General features: G+C 38.4%; 1 protein-coding gene across 30 annotated transcripts in view; it reads left to right on the forward strand.

The window, feature by feature from the left end:
• The window catches only part of SLMAP (sarcolemma associated protein), an 80,972-nt gene that overhangs the window by 20,479 nt on the left and 43,698 nt on the right, over window positions 1–16,795 (forward strand). For 16 of the 30 annotated variants that reach the window (XM_005522094.3, XM_088062061.1, XM_088062066.1 and 13 more), the window contains exon 2: window positions 12,517–12,664. In XM_005522094.3, coding sequence (XP_005522151.1) covers window positions 12,517–12,664 — 148 coding nt within the window. Of the gene's footprint in view, window positions 1–12,516; window positions 12,671–16,795 lie in introns of all 30 variants that reach the window. The other 14 variants (XM_014251597.2, XM_014251598.2, XM_014251592.2 and 11 more) reach the window with 1 other exon arrangement.

The raw sequence follows: 16,795 nt of genomic DNA on the forward strand, positions 1-16,795 counted from the left end.
TGAAGTTGAAAACACAGAATGAAAATAAATTAAATTTAGTAATTTTTTTAAAAAGTTTTGGTCTGTCCTTGATGCAGAGAAGTCTTTGGAAAAGCAAGAAGGAGCATATTGCTCTGGCGACCCGTCGTTTTCAGTGTGAGGAGCTGTGTAGTGAACTCTCACTACACTCTATTTGAGTAATATTTGTGGTTTGGACCTCTTACAAAAATATCTTGTTTGGCGTGATTAAAATTAGTGCAGTGTCATTTCTACTAAGGCAGTTCCCTTCAGTTAGGACTTGTACTTCTGTATCTTTATTGGCTGCCTTGAATTTATACCACAGTAGCTTTAAGTTTATCCTCAGTATGGGCATTTTAGCTGTAGTTAAGCAATGTGCTGAACAGTATTTTCCTTGTGACACCTGTGCTCTGGAAATTAATAGTTCAGGAGCAGATAATGGTAGAAAGCAAGCAAACATTGCTTTGTGCAAAGGAGAGATGAATTAACTAGGCCTACTGTAGATATTTGTTTAAAAATAAAAATACTATAGTGATGCCAGACAAATCCTTTGAGTTTGAATATATCGCTTAATAAAAGGAAGGGAGAAACTTTCCTAATTTTTTCAGGATATTTTGAGAGTTTTTATATAGATAGAGATAATACCAAACCACTGCTGCACTGCATTTGGAGTTACATGTGAAATCTGATGTGTTTTTTTTTCTTTATCTGAATGTGTGATCACTGGGAGTTTTCTCTACCATAAACCAGCAGCAGTATGGAATTAATGATGGGAGGTAAACACAGTGCCTTGTGAGGAAGGAGTAGAAATGAGAAATAGTTTGAAATAGTTTCACCAACTCCCTTTAATCTCTAAGCAGTTGAAAAGTCAGCATGTGATAAGAGTTTATTCTGTGCCACGAGTAGAGGAGTTTTGATGTAATGATTAACTAATTTAGCAACTTAGCACTGAGTAGCAAGACAATTAAGAAGCTTCTGCAGTTCTGCACCTGCCTTGAAATGTCTGGGGTTATGTTGGGAGTTGGAGTTTCGTGATAAACTAAGAGCTGCTTCATAAGTATTATATAATATGTTATTATAAGTATTATATTGCATAAGTTGTTCTCTTCTGGCAGAATATCTGGTGATCTTGGCTTCTGTTGTGGTTTTTCTCCAATTTGCTTGCAATTGGAAATGTAATTGTTTGCTGATAGAAGTTCAGTAGTGCAATTTTCTTAAGGAAAATTTCCCTTTCAATTGTTTTTTTGCTAATTATTTAGTTATCTCATTAACTCAAGATCTTTGAGGAAGCAGAAACAATGGATAATGTTGATGTTGGATTTCTCATTCTGAGTATTTACTGACAGATGCTGATAGTATTTCAAGATTGCTTTTAAAAAGCATTTGTTTTTCATTTGCTTTCTTCTTCTTCCTGTCATTTCTGGTTATTCTTCGGTGTTTTGCTATAAAAACAATTAATTTTGCTTCTTTAGTAGGAGTTACAGAAATTTGATTTTAGATTTTGTTTATGGAAGGTTCTAATAAGGTCAGTTAAAATCTAAAGACCAGGAGAGATTTATGCCTTACCTCTGCTCTCAAATTAGGGCAAAGCTCTGTCCAAACATGATAAACCTCTCTCTTTGTCATACTTTTCATTGCAGTAGTTGGAGGCAAAACCATGCTTTATTTTGGTCTTGCACTTCATTAGGTTGGCCAAAGAATATTAACTATCAAGTTTAACAATTTTTTTTGATTGTGAATTTAACAATAGAAATTTTTGTTTTCTGAATAGTCTTAGTGTTCTCCACCAGTGCAGAATATTTATGGGTGCTTTTGCTTCTTAAAGGTAGGAGTAAATTGCAATAATACATTACAAATCTTTAGAAACATGTATGAAACGCATATTTGAAAATAAATTAAGATTGTGTACGAGAACCTGCTCTTTGCAGAGCTTATTTATTATATCTGGATATTATATCTGGATACCAGATATGTTGAGAGCAATTTTACTTATTGCAAAGTTTGAGTGTACCATGTTGCCAGACTTTAATTACATTTATTAGAGTAAATAATAGTGTTTAGCTTTCAGACTAGTTTTGTCAGAAAGTATTCCTATAAGGGCATCAGGAGTGATGAGTATTTCAGCAATATTTTACACACTGGAAGTAATTAGCCTGAAGAAGCCCAGATTTCTGGGTTATGGCCTATTAGGGTGTTTTATTTCTTTATTTTAAAGCTGCATTAAATTGCAGTATATTTCCATAATTGGTTAATATAGAAAGCACAGTAGCATTAAGTGATACCTCGGGGAGTCACCTTTGCCATATCTTTTCCCCGGGATCCATGTTGATGTGATGATAGAAGTTGAGATAAATTGTACAAAGTAATCACTGGAGTCACAGTGATACATGATATGTAGCTGAATAAATGTCTTGTGTAACAAGAGCCTGAGCCTCTTTAATGAAATAAAGTAGAAAACTTCTTTGCAAGAAGTACAATTTCCTTCTACAAACCTGCTTTTACCTACCTTTTACTGGTTTTGAGTACATTGCACAAGTCAGCGTTTTAATATGGAACAGGAAAAGTTCTTTCAAAGTCTGTGGATGTTATGTAACATATTGTCATCTATGACAGCAGTAAGACAAAATAAGTCTCTTCTTTATATTGTTTTAGTATTCTAATGAGTCAATATGAGCATCTTGGGATGATGTGTGAGTAATCATTTTCTGGGAAGCTCTCTGTTGATTGTACTTTATTGTTAATGTATTTTAGCTTTGCAGTTAAAGCAATGATGTACCTTAAAATTCTCTCAGTATTTTCAGGATGGAATTAAACTAGTACTTGAGTACTACTTAAGTAAAATTTCCTCAAGAATATTTTATATAACGAATACCGAGTTGGGTAGTTTTTTTGTGGGAAGCTTCTGTGCTTTGTCTACATTCAGAATGGAGTTGTCTTTTATGAAAGTGTTAATATCCTTAATCCTTTTGTGATTCATGTACAAAAGTTTAAAAGCATGATGAATGTGAAGGGACAGACTTTCATTCTGCTGAGAAGAGACTAAATACAAAATTCTTCTAGTTATCCTGAAACCATCCAGCACTTGTAGCAGAAGGCTGATACTCAGATATTTTTGTGAACTGTGAGGACAAAAGTTAAGTAAAAGAGACATTCTAAAGAGTAGTAATTAGTTACTATGGTGACAGATGTCTCACTGTAGCAAGTCAGTCGGCTATATATAAACCAAATTACTTGTAAATTAGAACTCTTCCTCTACATCTCTTCTTTTTAAAAATAGCTTTTTGCATCAAAACTAGTGATACTGATGTGTAGAGAGGGATCTATTTTTGTATGGGGGTGTCACATTTTGTGGTAAAACATTTAATCTTGAAGTTTTTTTATGAGTATCTATCTTGTCATTTTTCTTTTGACAGTGAATGCCTTTTTGGTTTTTTTGCATAATCTACAGATAGATCAGCACTCAGGTACATGAGCAACTTCTACCTTTTGCAGTCACTTAATTCCACAGCTTGTATTTCCTGCAGAAAAATTTATTTAGAGAATGAATATTTTGTATCATGCCTGGGATTGCTTCTGCTCACATCCTTCATCATGAATCTTCTACTAGAGTGTAGTTAGTACAGAATTTTGAGGAGGCTTTACGGCAAAATAGGGAGCGTCCAGGACTTGTTCTTCTGTGACTCGGTGTTGTGCTACATTTTTCCATTATGGAATGTGATTGCTGGGAGGTGTTAATTTCACAACTGTCAAGTTAGGCTTGAAATGCTTGTCTCTAGAAAATAATTTGTTGTTATTTGAATGCTACCAGTTCTGCTGAAGGAGGGTGAAGGCAAATAAGTTAGCAAGGGGAGCCATCCTTTGTGATGTTTCCATTCACATTGGTTGTGCGCAGTGATAGTACAGAATCATAGAGTAAATGCTTTCTTTTCAGTTTAATGTTACTTCAGTATAGGTATATATGATATATTTACCACCTTATATGAAGGATTATTTTCCTGTATAAATTTCTGTCACCACAACACTACTGTTTTTTTTCCCAGATATTTTCTTGTATTAGGTATTTGGAGCATTGATAGTTCCTTTCAAAAGTAACGTAAATAAAAGCAGTCTGCAAGTGAGTTAGTGCTGTTCATACAGTTCTGCACTGACTGATGTTGGAGGATTCAGGAATTGTAATGCAATTTGTTTCCTTACTTATATTTTCACAGAATTACAGAATGGTTTGGATTGGAAGGGACCACAGTGGGTCATCTGGTTCAGTCTCCCTGATCAAGGGTCATGTGAGAATATGAGGCACAGGATTGTGTCCAGATGGTTCTGGAATATCTCCAGTAATGGAGACTCCACAGCCTCTCTGGGCAACCTGTTCCAGTGTGCAGTTACTGCAGAGTGAAGTTCTTCCTCATATTCAGGTGGAAGTTCCTGGGCATCAGTTTCTGCCCATTGCCTCATGTCCCACTGCCCATTGTACCACAGATTAGAGACTGCCTCTACCCTCTGACACCGCCCAGCAGAAACTGATAGACATTGGTGAGGTCCCTTCACGAGGCAGAGCAGCCCCGGTTCCCTCAGCCTGTCCTCACAAGAGACATGCTCCAGTCCCTTAATCATCTTTGTAACCTCTGCTGGACCTGCTCAAAGACTGTGTCTCTCCTGGACTGAGGAACGCAGAACTACATTTTTTCAAAAAGCATGTATTTCATGAAAGCAAGGATGATGTAGGTCATGGCTTCCTTAATTTTCTTAATTCAGCTTGAGACAGTTGTCTCCTAATACAGGGAACTTCAGATTCTGGTTATGAGCTGTACTTATAAGTACTTACATAACTTATGTACTGATTCTGACATATTACAATTGACAGAAGTCAGGTGGTTGACACTGTAAATGCAGCCTGCTCACTGCCATTCTGTTCTTGACTGATGCTGCTGCTGTGGGAGGTATGAGATGTGGCTTAGGAACCAGTTCCTAAAGTTTGCTCATTTTTAGCTCAGGTCATCGTTACCTACCAAGTTAAGCAAACTGAAAGCAATAGGAGCTCTGAAACTGCGCTAGGTTTTCAGCTGTCCCTGCCTTCAAGCCAACTTTACTGCTTTCTGTAATGGCTAATGAGCAGACAACCCACCACCATCCTGGTCCAGCTGCCTCATTCTTTTTGTCTATTGCCTCAAGTGAGTTGAAGAAACCTGTCTGGAATGGTGTAGTGGTTGTGAAAGGTGTGGGGGACTATGGGTTCAGGTTGAGGGCAGCAATGCATAATCACACAAACTTTTGGATACAAGCAGTAGAGATTTTTCTCCTCATTGTCCTATACATGCACAAATTTGGAATTGTGAGCATAGGTTTTTGCTTTTGTTTTAAACTAGAGAACTTATATTGTGTTATAGTTTGAGGTCCTACACTTAAGCTTTTAGCCATCTTCTGTCATTCTCCTAAGTATTAATTACTTGGAAAAATGCAACAATAATGCTTGAGAATTATATTTGAGAAAAATAGCTCAAGCCATTTAAATAGCATATTTTTAAGCTCCATGTAGTTAGTTGTAAAACTGAATAATTAGGAGGAATTGCTTAATATTTTTAGTAGCCTTTTTGTTAATAAAGACAACTTTCTAATAAAAATCAAAAATCATTGTAAAATAAATGTCTGATACCCCCTTTCTGAATTTTTGGATGTAAAGTAGATTATCTGTGACTACTTGAAGAATAGTGTAGAGCTAATGACTAATAGTAACCCTGAGTCCTGAGATTTTCACCTTCAAACAAGTAAGTTGAGTTGCAACTACTAGCAAACTTATGGTTGGAATAGTTATTTAGAAAGTAAATGTGATGCTTAAATGGGCACAAAACCTAGGAGGTAGCATTAAGTTTGCAAACATACCTTTTTGTGTTTTTTTTGTTAATGATTTTAATTTGCCAGAATTTAAAGTTCTGATAGGTGTGTGTCTGCAAAGTCAGCAGTTAAAGTAAGCATTGCAAAATCTTATGTCCAAAAAAAGTCTGTGCTGACATGTTAGTGGGTACAACTTGAACATGTTTGCTTTGTCCTGTTGAGAAAGGTGACATTTTACTGCTGAGGACGGCACTAGAGCAACTCTGGGTTGTAGCCAAACACACATTTTATGTGCAGTGAATCTGTTGGTGCCTCTCAGTGCTGCTCATTGCCTTTCTGCCTACCTAAGGTGCTTCTTCCCCCTCCCCACAAATCCATCCATCTTCCCTTCCCTGTGTCCTTTTCAGGCAAAGTCTGCTGACCACTCACACAAAAGTTAAGCTGAGTGACAGGGCCTATAGTGAACTTCAAAGCACTTGAACAACCAGGACATGGCAAGGAACACAGGGATTAATATTTTATAGCACCTCAAATAATGTTTCTAGAAAGGCCAAACTGTGTTTATACCCAGAGTCACTTGTGCTGGCACAAAGCTGCTTTTGCTGGCACAGTTTATTTTGCTTGACAACAGGTATGAGCAACCAGCAGGGTTGTCCTGGCAGTACAGACAACAAAACTTCAAGGTGTAAACAGATATAGGAACAACTTGGTCAGCAGAAGAGTGTATTCCCTGCTGTCATTTCCCCTCTACACCTTTGAACTACTGGCAAGTTTGGAAGGATTCCTGGGGATAGCTGAAGATTTTAACCTTTTCTTATCAGTGTAGCTGGATTTACATTAAGCTTACACTTTTAAAACACTGTGACGTTTTCATCTGTTGATATATCAAAGAATGTGTATTTTTTTTTTTTACTGCATAGAAAAAAATGGTAAAATTTATTATTTTTTAGAAAAGTTACTGAAAACTACTAGTAAGTTTTGCTTCACTTGAGAAACCAAATAGTTATAGTCCCTGAAAAGCCAACAGCTACTCCTTCACTCTGCTCAATCTGACTGGAAAATCCATTTCTTCACAGCTGATTGCATTTAGTTTGACAGTGAGTGCCTGCCTCGGGTAGTTAGAATAATTTTAAAAAGGAATTTTCACAAGAACTCAAAACTTAATGCACTAGTTTTGTTTCTGAGTTGAAGAAGCAGGGGTTTAGTAAGCAAAGAGCTATTAGATCTATGTGTTTAAGAAACGGAAAACTAAATAGAAAAGCAATTTTGCTTGATGCACCCCACCCTGTGAATTATGCTTGCTTATGGAGACAAATACTTGTACTTCCTTGATAGGCGGGTGGAGTTAGGCAAGTGAGAGGAAAGGAATTTAGGATCTGTCTAAGCAGACCAGAATGAGGAACTCAATCAATTGGATCTGGAGATAATTTAGCATTTGAACTTCTTACAGCCAAAGGACGGACCTGGAATTCAGTATGGTTTGCACAGTGTACTCTGCTATCAGAGCGCTGCTCCCAAAATGAGAAAATTGTCAGTGGCAAGACTTCAAATAAGATAAAATAATCTTGTAACAATATGAGAAAAAAAAAATTTCTAGCCACATTGTGACAAATGCTGCCCATGTTGGTTTGACCCTGGTATGTGTTGTTTTAAAATCTCTGGCTTTGCACAGTTGGACTTGTAGACAGCATACTTTGCTTCTGGTAGAATTCTCAGCATGCAATGAGTAAATGACCTCGGTTGCATTACTGTTTGGTGAAGTATTACTCCAGGGCAAGTATTCCAATTTCTAGATCCCTATTTACTTGCTGCTTTTGAATATTAGCTTTAGTACTCAGGGGGTGCATTTATAATGCCTGCATTAATTGTTCAATGATTATGTAGTGTAAGTAGGGGAAGAATCTTTCATTGTTAACTGCAGCATTTTATGGTTTAACTGCTCTGGCTAACAGCCTTGCTGCCCCTTTGTGGCAGTAACCATGACAAAAATGAAGCTGCCATCTCCTTACTGGTTACAGTTCATAATTAGACAAAATAATTTAAATCTCTCTGGTTCAAGCTAAAGCCACACAGGTATAACAGGACCCTGAAGCTCATGGCAGTTGTGTGTACTTCTTTCACAAAGGAAATAAGAAGTGAGAAAAAGAATGGTGAACTAGGAGATTCTGAAATTTGGGTTCTTTTTCTACATTAGTTGTTTAGGCAGTGAAAATTTATTTATTAAATAAAATATATTAATTTTTGACTTTGTGTAAAAGTAATAGCCTACATTTTGGTACTTATTTACTTAATTATTAATTTAGCTATGTAATAAGGCTGAAATAGGTTTAATTATATGTGACAGTTTCTTCTTCCTGCATTTTTTGACTTAGAAGTTGTTCCTCTCCACATACTGAATCTCACATCTCTGTGGATGAACTGCCTCATATTTCCAGCAATTCTCCTCACTGTAGTTCTCAGAATGATTGTCCTGAGCTCCAGTTTCAAGCTGCGTTAGATGGAGTAGCAGTAATGTGCTCTTAAAATGGCAAAGGATGGCTGTACATAGTAATAGTAAATATTAGAAGTATTAAAAAGCTGGTCAGTTGTTTGTTCCTGTAGTTCTACTGTAATTAAATCCAGGTAATCAAGTCACTGAAGAAGTGTGCTACTTTCTTTTCAAGATTTTCTCTACACCTCTGAGCCCATATTTTGTCTTCTCTGAGATCCTTCAGAAGTGTATCAAGCCTGCATATGGCTTGGGAAAGAAAACACTTCATGCATTTCTCACTTATCAGGCTAATTAAGGAAGGAGTTCTCTTCAGCCTGCCTCCTGGAATATGTTACAATAGTGATCATTAAACAGAATGGGTTTGTTATTGCTAGTTCGTTTTGTTACTTTGAAGAAAAGAGTTTACCCACATTTCATAAGGTAGGTTAAAATCTGTCCTGAAGTATAGGATTTGCAACTTCCTAATATCAGTTAGAATTAACATCTTTATGTGCTTAATTTTGATGTATTATGGTTTGAGATCACTATAGAAGAATCTTCTACTTCTCTAATCAGAAGATAATGGGAATTTTTTATGGGGGAAAATCGTAGTGTTATGTGTGTTATGAAAATAACACATGAACTGATTTAGCAGGTTGTTGTTGATGCTCTTCTGAGTGAGTCATTGACCTAGAACAAGGAATGTGATTTTTATGCACCATAGGTCAGAGCAGAGGAGGTACCTTTGTTCCATTTGCAAAACTAACAGTACCTTGAAATATTATAAATATTAAGTTTGTGAAATAAGCACACAATTCCTTGCAAAACAGGGAAACAGAAATCTGTAGCTTTTTGAAACTTCCATAAAATAGTTTCTAAGGAAGATGAACTGTACTGGAGAAGTTTGTGTACTGATGAACTGCAATTAGTTTAGAATTTATTATTAATTTTATTTATTTATTTATTTTTAATTTATTACTAGAATTATTAGTTTAGAAATCTTCACAAATTTTGTAGAAGCAGCTTGGTAAGATGTCTTCAATTAACTGATCTTATTAATGGCTTGTAGGTTGGAGGGGATATAAACAATAATTTACTAAAGAAGAAATACAGGCTAGGAATGTTTTGTTTTTTTTGTCTGAGGTGTTAGGATAATGGAGCCTAAGTTTCTTGAATACTTTTGTGTTGCCTTGTGTTTTTTAAGGGGTGGGAAAACAGCATTTGAGCAATATATACAGGTATCCAGTGAATTAAGGATGTGGTAATACTTTAACAGTCCTCAGAAGCTGGGTTGTTTTGAATGTGCATGAGCTGCCATCTCTGCTCTACATTGGACTTATAAATATGAGGTACAAAAGGGCTGGGACTTTTCTCTGAGGAGTGAATTATAAAAGCAAGTATAATTAGGCCAGGAAATGCTGCCATTTTTTCTGGCAGCCCTGGCTTAAACATCTCCTTGTGTACCTTGCATCAGCTCGAAACTGGTTTGCAGTGACTAAACAAGGACCTGAGCCAGTCCAGGTCCTCCAGGTGAGGAGGTGGTGGCACGTCTCAGCAGTGAGAGCTGGGAAGGGCAGGATTCATCAGCAGTGAGAGCTGGGAAGGGCAGGATTCATCAGCAGTGAGAGCTGGGAAGGGCAGCATTCATCACTGCTCCATGAGCTGGCACTGCTGTCTGAGCTCAGGCTGCACTGGGAGCAGGAAGGATAAATGGTGCTGGATTCACAGAAGGTGCTGAGTTACACAGCTGCTGTGTAAAAGGCGTTGGTTTGGGAATTAGAGAACCTTCTGTGCTTACCACGTAATTAAATAGTACATTAAAAACCAGTATACTGCCCCAAGTACTAGTTAATGTATAGACACATTTGTTTCAGGGTTTGCACTTGATTTTATTTCCTGAAGATAGCTTTAGTAATTATGCAAAAGGGCTGGAGAGATTGACCTTTGAGAAAGATCATTTGAACTAGTGAAAACCAGCATGGAAGTAACATTTGAATTTGCTACCTGAAAGGGTCTGGCTCAGTGGATTCTTGAGGAATGGCTGTGTTCAAGATGACTGAATCCTTTATAGCAAGGTTTGAAGGCGGTGAATTTTCCCATCCTTAGACATCACCTATTAACATGTGTCTGGTATTGCTTCTTTATTAGATGCAGGGAGAACAGTGTTTACAAACAGGATGAAAAGACTTGAAGAGCTTCATTTTTCTAAAATTTACGTAATACAATGAAGTAGAATGCACTTAAGCAGACATAATTTACATAATATTAAATGTAATGTGTATTTTCTGTAGACATTTGTTTACAAATATCCTTTTTCAATTTGAATTTTGTGTCTGCTGATAATTTTTTAAGTTTTGTATGACTGATGCTCTGTTGCACGTCTTCTCCTGTGGTCACTATCCTGTATTTCCTTGTGCTATCTTGTCTAAGTCCCATTTGCAGATTCTGCAAAAATGTGGTTACAAGGGGCAATGATTAATCTAAACTTTGGGAGGTATAAAAGGCAGATATGCACAGAGAAGTAAAGGGTGGGGAAGAGCAAATAAGCAGAAGCATGTTTGTTTCTCCTTGCCCGTGACTCACTTTTTCATAACAGAAGTATTTTCAAATTAAGAAAGCTAATTCAAAACAAACAGGAAGCAAGAAATAATTACCTCAATACTGAACTATGAGAGGGTTCAGTACTTTCAGACTATTAAATTAACAAGCTAATTAATTTGATTGGCTTTTAAGCATATAACTTATAAAAACTGTATTATATACTATTATGTTAATAGATAGTATTTCATAATATGGAGAGTATTATTTAGAGTAGAGTGGGTTGTATTGCTAATATAGTGAATGCAGTCATAATTTCTTGATCTATCCATAATTTATGTTTACCTTCATCTTTATCAGCTTATGACTGATGACTGTTTTCTTTTCCTTCAATTGAACATCTAAGGTGTATCTGTTGGGGGAAGGGAAGTCTTTCTTTTCACATAGTGCATTTCATTTCAAACACCTACCTGAGCTTTCATGTGCTGGCATTCCACTTCATTACTGAGTCCTGTGTGCTGGTACAATGGAATTCCAGCTCTGCTTAGGGCCACTGTGTTATGCCATGTAAGATCCATATCATACACTGGGTGTCATTTTCCAGTACAAGATCTGAGGATCCCTGGTGCTGTGTTCTCACTCCATTTAGAACTCATCTTTCCCCTCAACAACGTGTTTTTGAGCTATGTATCAGGGTTTTTTGAGGTGTGTGATAATAGAGGCAATTAAAAGCATGGAAAATTTTGCATGCAATGCTGAAAAAAAGGTCAATTACTTTTATAAGAAAAAGATGGGAATACACCTTTTCCCCCCAACCTTACGCCTTCTTTGGGACTTGAGATTCTTTGAGTGCAGGACGCCAGCAATTTCTACCATTCCAGCAGATTCCTGTAGTAGCTATTGTTATTTGGAGTAGTGAGATTGACTCATTCCAGTAGTTACACCTGGCTGACAGTAACATTCTGGTCCCCTCTTTTTTCTGTCACTGCTCAGGTCATAGCAAATCACTTTGGTCTTCTGCTAGGTGATTCATTTGTAACCTCTTCTCAGATGCAGCAGTTTTGACTACAAGTCTTGTGTCATAAAAGCAGTTTCAGATTCAGTAAGTTGCTATTAACATTTAATTAACTCTGCAGATGGATATTTACAAAAGTACTTGAAATCTTGAAATTAAATTATGTGAACTAGTATTGCTGAGAAGTAAAAGCATCCTGTTGGTTTAAAGTTTCACCATGGTCTTTTAATGCAATTCCTGAATTCTTTTATTGCAGTTCCTGAATTCTGTCTTCTGCCAGAGGTTTTCCTTGTGCTTTCAGTACTAGCTTTCCCTGCTGCATGTTTGTCATGCAATACTGTTACCTTAAATGTATGAGCAGCTAGAATTTTTATATGTTGACTAACTTAAATATGAATTGTTACATGTATGTAGCAAAAGCTGTTACTGCTAATGATATGTGATCCTCTACTGCAGGCAGTAGTTCAGGCAGGCTTTGTAGCAATTATTTTTATAGTGTATGTGCTAGAATTCAATGAAACCTCAACTCAAAATCAAATATAAATACTTTTTGATAATGGGAAGGTGATGCATCCTGATGAGGGTGTTTAGAGTTTACTTGTAGCTTGTGTTTCTTGGCTTACTTTTCCAGATATTTTACTGGGGTTTTTTTGTTTCTTTTTAACAGTTCTATCTTCAAGACACTAAAAGTAGTAATGGTACCTTTATTAATAGTCAGAGACTGAGTAGAGGATCTGAGGAAAGCCCACCATGTGAAATTATGTCAGGTGACATCATCCAGTTCGGTGTAGATGTGACGGAGAACACGCGGAAAGGTAAGGGTATGGATCATTTTTTGGTTTCTTTTCAAGTATATTTTTTTAGAATATCTTATTACAATCCAGTCTTTAAAACTAAATGACATTCCCATTGTAAGAAAACAAATTTGTTTGGTTTTTTGTTACTTCTTCCCTCCTTTGTGCTGGCAGTGATCCCTGTGTCCATGTGGTACCTGACCAAGAAACTTGTCTGCTGAAAACACAGATTCTATTTCTACCCCCATGCCCTGAGATGGACGTTACTGGGTTGTTTCCATGGCCTACATTCTTCCCTGGCTGTGATTTTTTTCAGGGGAAGTGTAGGTCTAGACAAGGAGGCTCACCTGGGGGGCCACATGTTCATCTATTGCCTCACTTAAATTGACAGTAGCAATTATAAAAATGCAACACAAGCACAATGAGGTATTGGGCTTTTTTGTATTTGGACTTTATTATTATAATTGTAATTACCTTTCTTTCAAGCCCCTTGAACCCTAAGGTTTCAGCTAATAGTGTGGCAGAAGTATGAACCTGAATTTCTTGGTCAAGTAGTCACCATAGGTTTGAAACAGGTTAACTTAATTCTTTTCAGAATACCCACTGTTTCTTTGTGATGACTACTGGTTTTGATTTCTGCAGATACTTTTAAAATGACAATAGAGAAAAGGTGCTAGCTGACAAATGAGGTGAAGGCATTTTTGTTTGATTTATTTTTCTTGCTGTCTTCTTCCCAGTATGCATGCTCAGGAAATGTATTATGGCAGTAGCTCTGTATCTGTATTAATTAAAATGCAGCCTTTATCTCATCTCTTTTGAAATTGTGGTATTTCAGGAACCATTTCTCTATCTTTCTGGAGACTGGTATGTATGGGGATTATCATATTGTAATCAGTTTTGTCAAGACTTTTTAAAGTTCCTTAATGGGTCTGCTGCTTTCTGTGAGCATTGAACTTCTGGCCATGTTCTGTAGAATCCTACCTACTCAGTAACACAGATTTGGCAATAAAATGTCAACTGCCATCACCCCTTTACTGCTTTTCTGAACAAGACCTTCATAGAGCTTATCCTTAAAGAGAAGTGTATTAGAAAAGAATGAAAGAATAATATAAAATTGGAAGGCTGATGATAAAGTTTTTTAAAAAAAGCAAATAAATGAAATGTCCATCAAAGCAAACCTCTTGTAAACCAAGCCCCTGAAGCCCAACAAACCAAAACATAGTACAACAGGAGAATTTCCTGAAGTGCATTAAGTGAACAAAACATAAAGATAGCACCTGCTGTGTTACTCAGGAATTTTGTCTTTAGCCAGACAGGGTTGTAATTCTCAGATCTGAAGTATCAGAGGAGGGTTAATGAATGTCTTTAAAGAAAACATTAAGTAATGTGGTGGTGGTATTTTGTCACAAAGAGCTTTTGGAGCTGTAGGATTTTTGAGTGATTTTTTGTAGTGGAGGTCTCATCACATAGTTTTACTCTTCTCAAAAATTATGTTGCAAAGATTCAACTCCAGGATGCCTAGCTGAAATTGCCTGGGAGTTATTTAAGGTGTTTCCATGTGAGGTGATTGCAAACATTTATGAATACTAGCATATACATGGAACAAATAAAAGGAATGCACTGCATCTAATGGACTTGGAGCTATTAATTTGACGAGATGCTGTCCTTGCTAAGAGAAGCTGAATTTCTTCAAGTGTTTTTAGACTAAAACAATTTTTATTATAAGATTTAGTTGGAAGAAAAATTGGACTTGACTTATTTTTATCAGCACATTGCAGTTAGTTCTTGGAAATACTTGTGGAAAGTTCATAGTAAGCAAATTCTTGCCATGAATTTTTGCCAGTAGTAGTTGTTTGCTGTGGTTTTATGTTAGTTTTACAAAGCACGATACATTACACAAATGCTGGTGACTTGGCATTTGTGTAATGAGTGATCAGATTATGCAGCCTTGCTTGTCCTTTTCTCTGGCTTTGAACATGGAAGCCTTGCTCATGTTACTCATGAATGTGTTGAGCTCGCTAATGAGTAAGAGGATACAAGTTTGCTTTCCTCCCTCCCTGCTCCCTAAAGCAGAGAATGAAGATTTTATCATCACAGGGTGTTTACCTATGAATGCAGTTGGAATGCGTGTAAGCATGGGGTTTTCACCAGTTCGCTTCAGTAATCTTAGATGCTACTGCTAATCTAATCTAGTAATGAAACAGGAAAGTAGTTTTTGAATTGGTGATTCCCTTTAAAAGCACTCTGGTATTTCCATAATGCCTTACTTGCACAAGACATTTCAGCAATCTGCTGTGTGTAATTGTAAGGTAATGACAGGACAGAACAGGTGTAGTTGCCCATGTAAATTCTGAATTTTGTCAGTGTTGCTAGAATACATTTATTTTATTGTTCAGGATGTGTTTTACTAAGTAATTTTCTTGCAAATGTGATCTGGATTAGGTTCATTAAAGTAGTGGCATGTTCAGTGTGTGATTTTTCAGGTTATCAGGTATGAGCACCAATTCCTCAGTTTCCTGCTGCTGAGCCAAAGTCAGTAACAGGTCCTGGAGAAGTGTTTGCGCCCCTCTTGCTTCCTTATTTGTCCACTTGCTATGTTACTGACAAGCACAGAGGCCTGGCCATTTCCCCCTCATTAATACATCACTTACCTATTAACATCCCACTGTGCTTTTTTTGTGTTAATGTGGTTTATATTCTTTTAGCACTTTCTAAATTTCCCACTTGGTGCCAGAGCATTGCAGGTTAACTGGTGATACTTACCTGCATGAGAAGCAGCAGCAGCATTGCAAAGCAGGGTCAAATAATACCAATGTAATTTAATTCAAATGCATTTTATGCACTTTTTTCTGGTCAGGTTTGGAGCTCTCATGTATCTGTTCTGTCATGGGATGTTTGAGGGAGGTCATGCAAGTGGGGAGCCCAGTGTGTGCTGCACCCAAGGGGTGTGGGGGGCTTCTCAGGGCTGGGTACCACATTGAGTGAAAATAAAAACGAAAGCATCATTGGCAAATTGTCTCTCTAGGAAGCAAAAACTGAGACAAACAAATTACTTCTGTGTTCCCATTGTGCTCTAGTGCAGCAGAATCTGTCGGGGTTCAGGACAGGTCTCAGGGGTTTTGGGGCTGTGAAATATGGGGCAGCTCTGTGTTTTGGAGGGGACCAGCAAGTTCTGAATTATGACTGAATTATGGAGCAGGAGCACAGTTTTACTCCGTGGGGAGCATTCTGGATGTGAGGCAGCTTTTTCATGCCATGGAGGGAGCACTGGATGTGCAGGGAGCGATGGATTGGTGAATGTACACAGAGCGCTGGAAGTGGAGGGAGCAGTGGATCGGTGGATATGGACAGAGCAGTGGATACGGGCAGAGCAGTGGATGTACAGGGAGCAGTGGTTTTGGGCAGAGCAGTGGATGTGCAGGGAGCAGTGGTTATGGACACAGAGCAGTGGATGTGCAGGGAGCAGTGGATACGGACAGAGCAGTGGATGTGCAGGGAGCAGTGGATACGGACAGAGCAGTGGATGTGCAGGGAGCAGTGGATACGGACAGAGCAGTGGATGTACAGGGAGCAGTGGTTTTGGGCAGAGCAGTGGATGTGCAGGGAGCAGTGGATACGGACAGAGCAGTGGATGTGCAGGGAGCAGTGGATACGGACAGAGCAGTGGATGTGCAGGGAGCAGTGGATACGGACAGAGCAGTGGATGTGCAGGGAGCAGTGGATACGGACAGAGCAGTGGATGTGCAGGGAGCAGTGGATACGGACAGAGCAGTGGATGTGCAGGGAGCAGTGGATACGGACAGAGCAGTGGATGTGCAGGGAGCGCTGGATGTGCAGGGAGCGGGGCCTGTGGGGCTCGCGCGGGGCGGGGCCGGCTCGGCGCGCGCGGTGGCTGGCGGCGGCGCGCCCCCTGGCGGCGGCGCTGCGCAGTGGCGGCTGTGCCGGTGCCAGGGCAGGAGCGGCGGCCCCGCGGAGCGGCCGGAGGTGAGTGGGATGGAGAGCGGGGTGAGATGTGGGAACAGGGGGTGCCACAGCTCCGTTGGGAAACCAGGGGGTGCTTTACTGCCTCTTCTTGTTAATTCCTCAGAAGAAATACCACAGACCTGAATTTCAACTATTGCTGCTGTTCCGTGCACTCAGTACTGTATTTGT

The sequence above is a fragment of the Pseudopodoces humilis genome, chromosome 13 (genome assembly GCF_049639895.1).
Source record: "Pseudopodoces humilis isolate 2021_Gansu_Grassland_sample_001 chromosome 13, ASM4963989v1, whole genome shotgun sequence".
Classification (NCBI taxonomy): Eukaryota; Metazoa; Chordata; class Aves; order Passeriformes; family Paridae; genus Pseudopodoces; species Pseudopodoces humilis.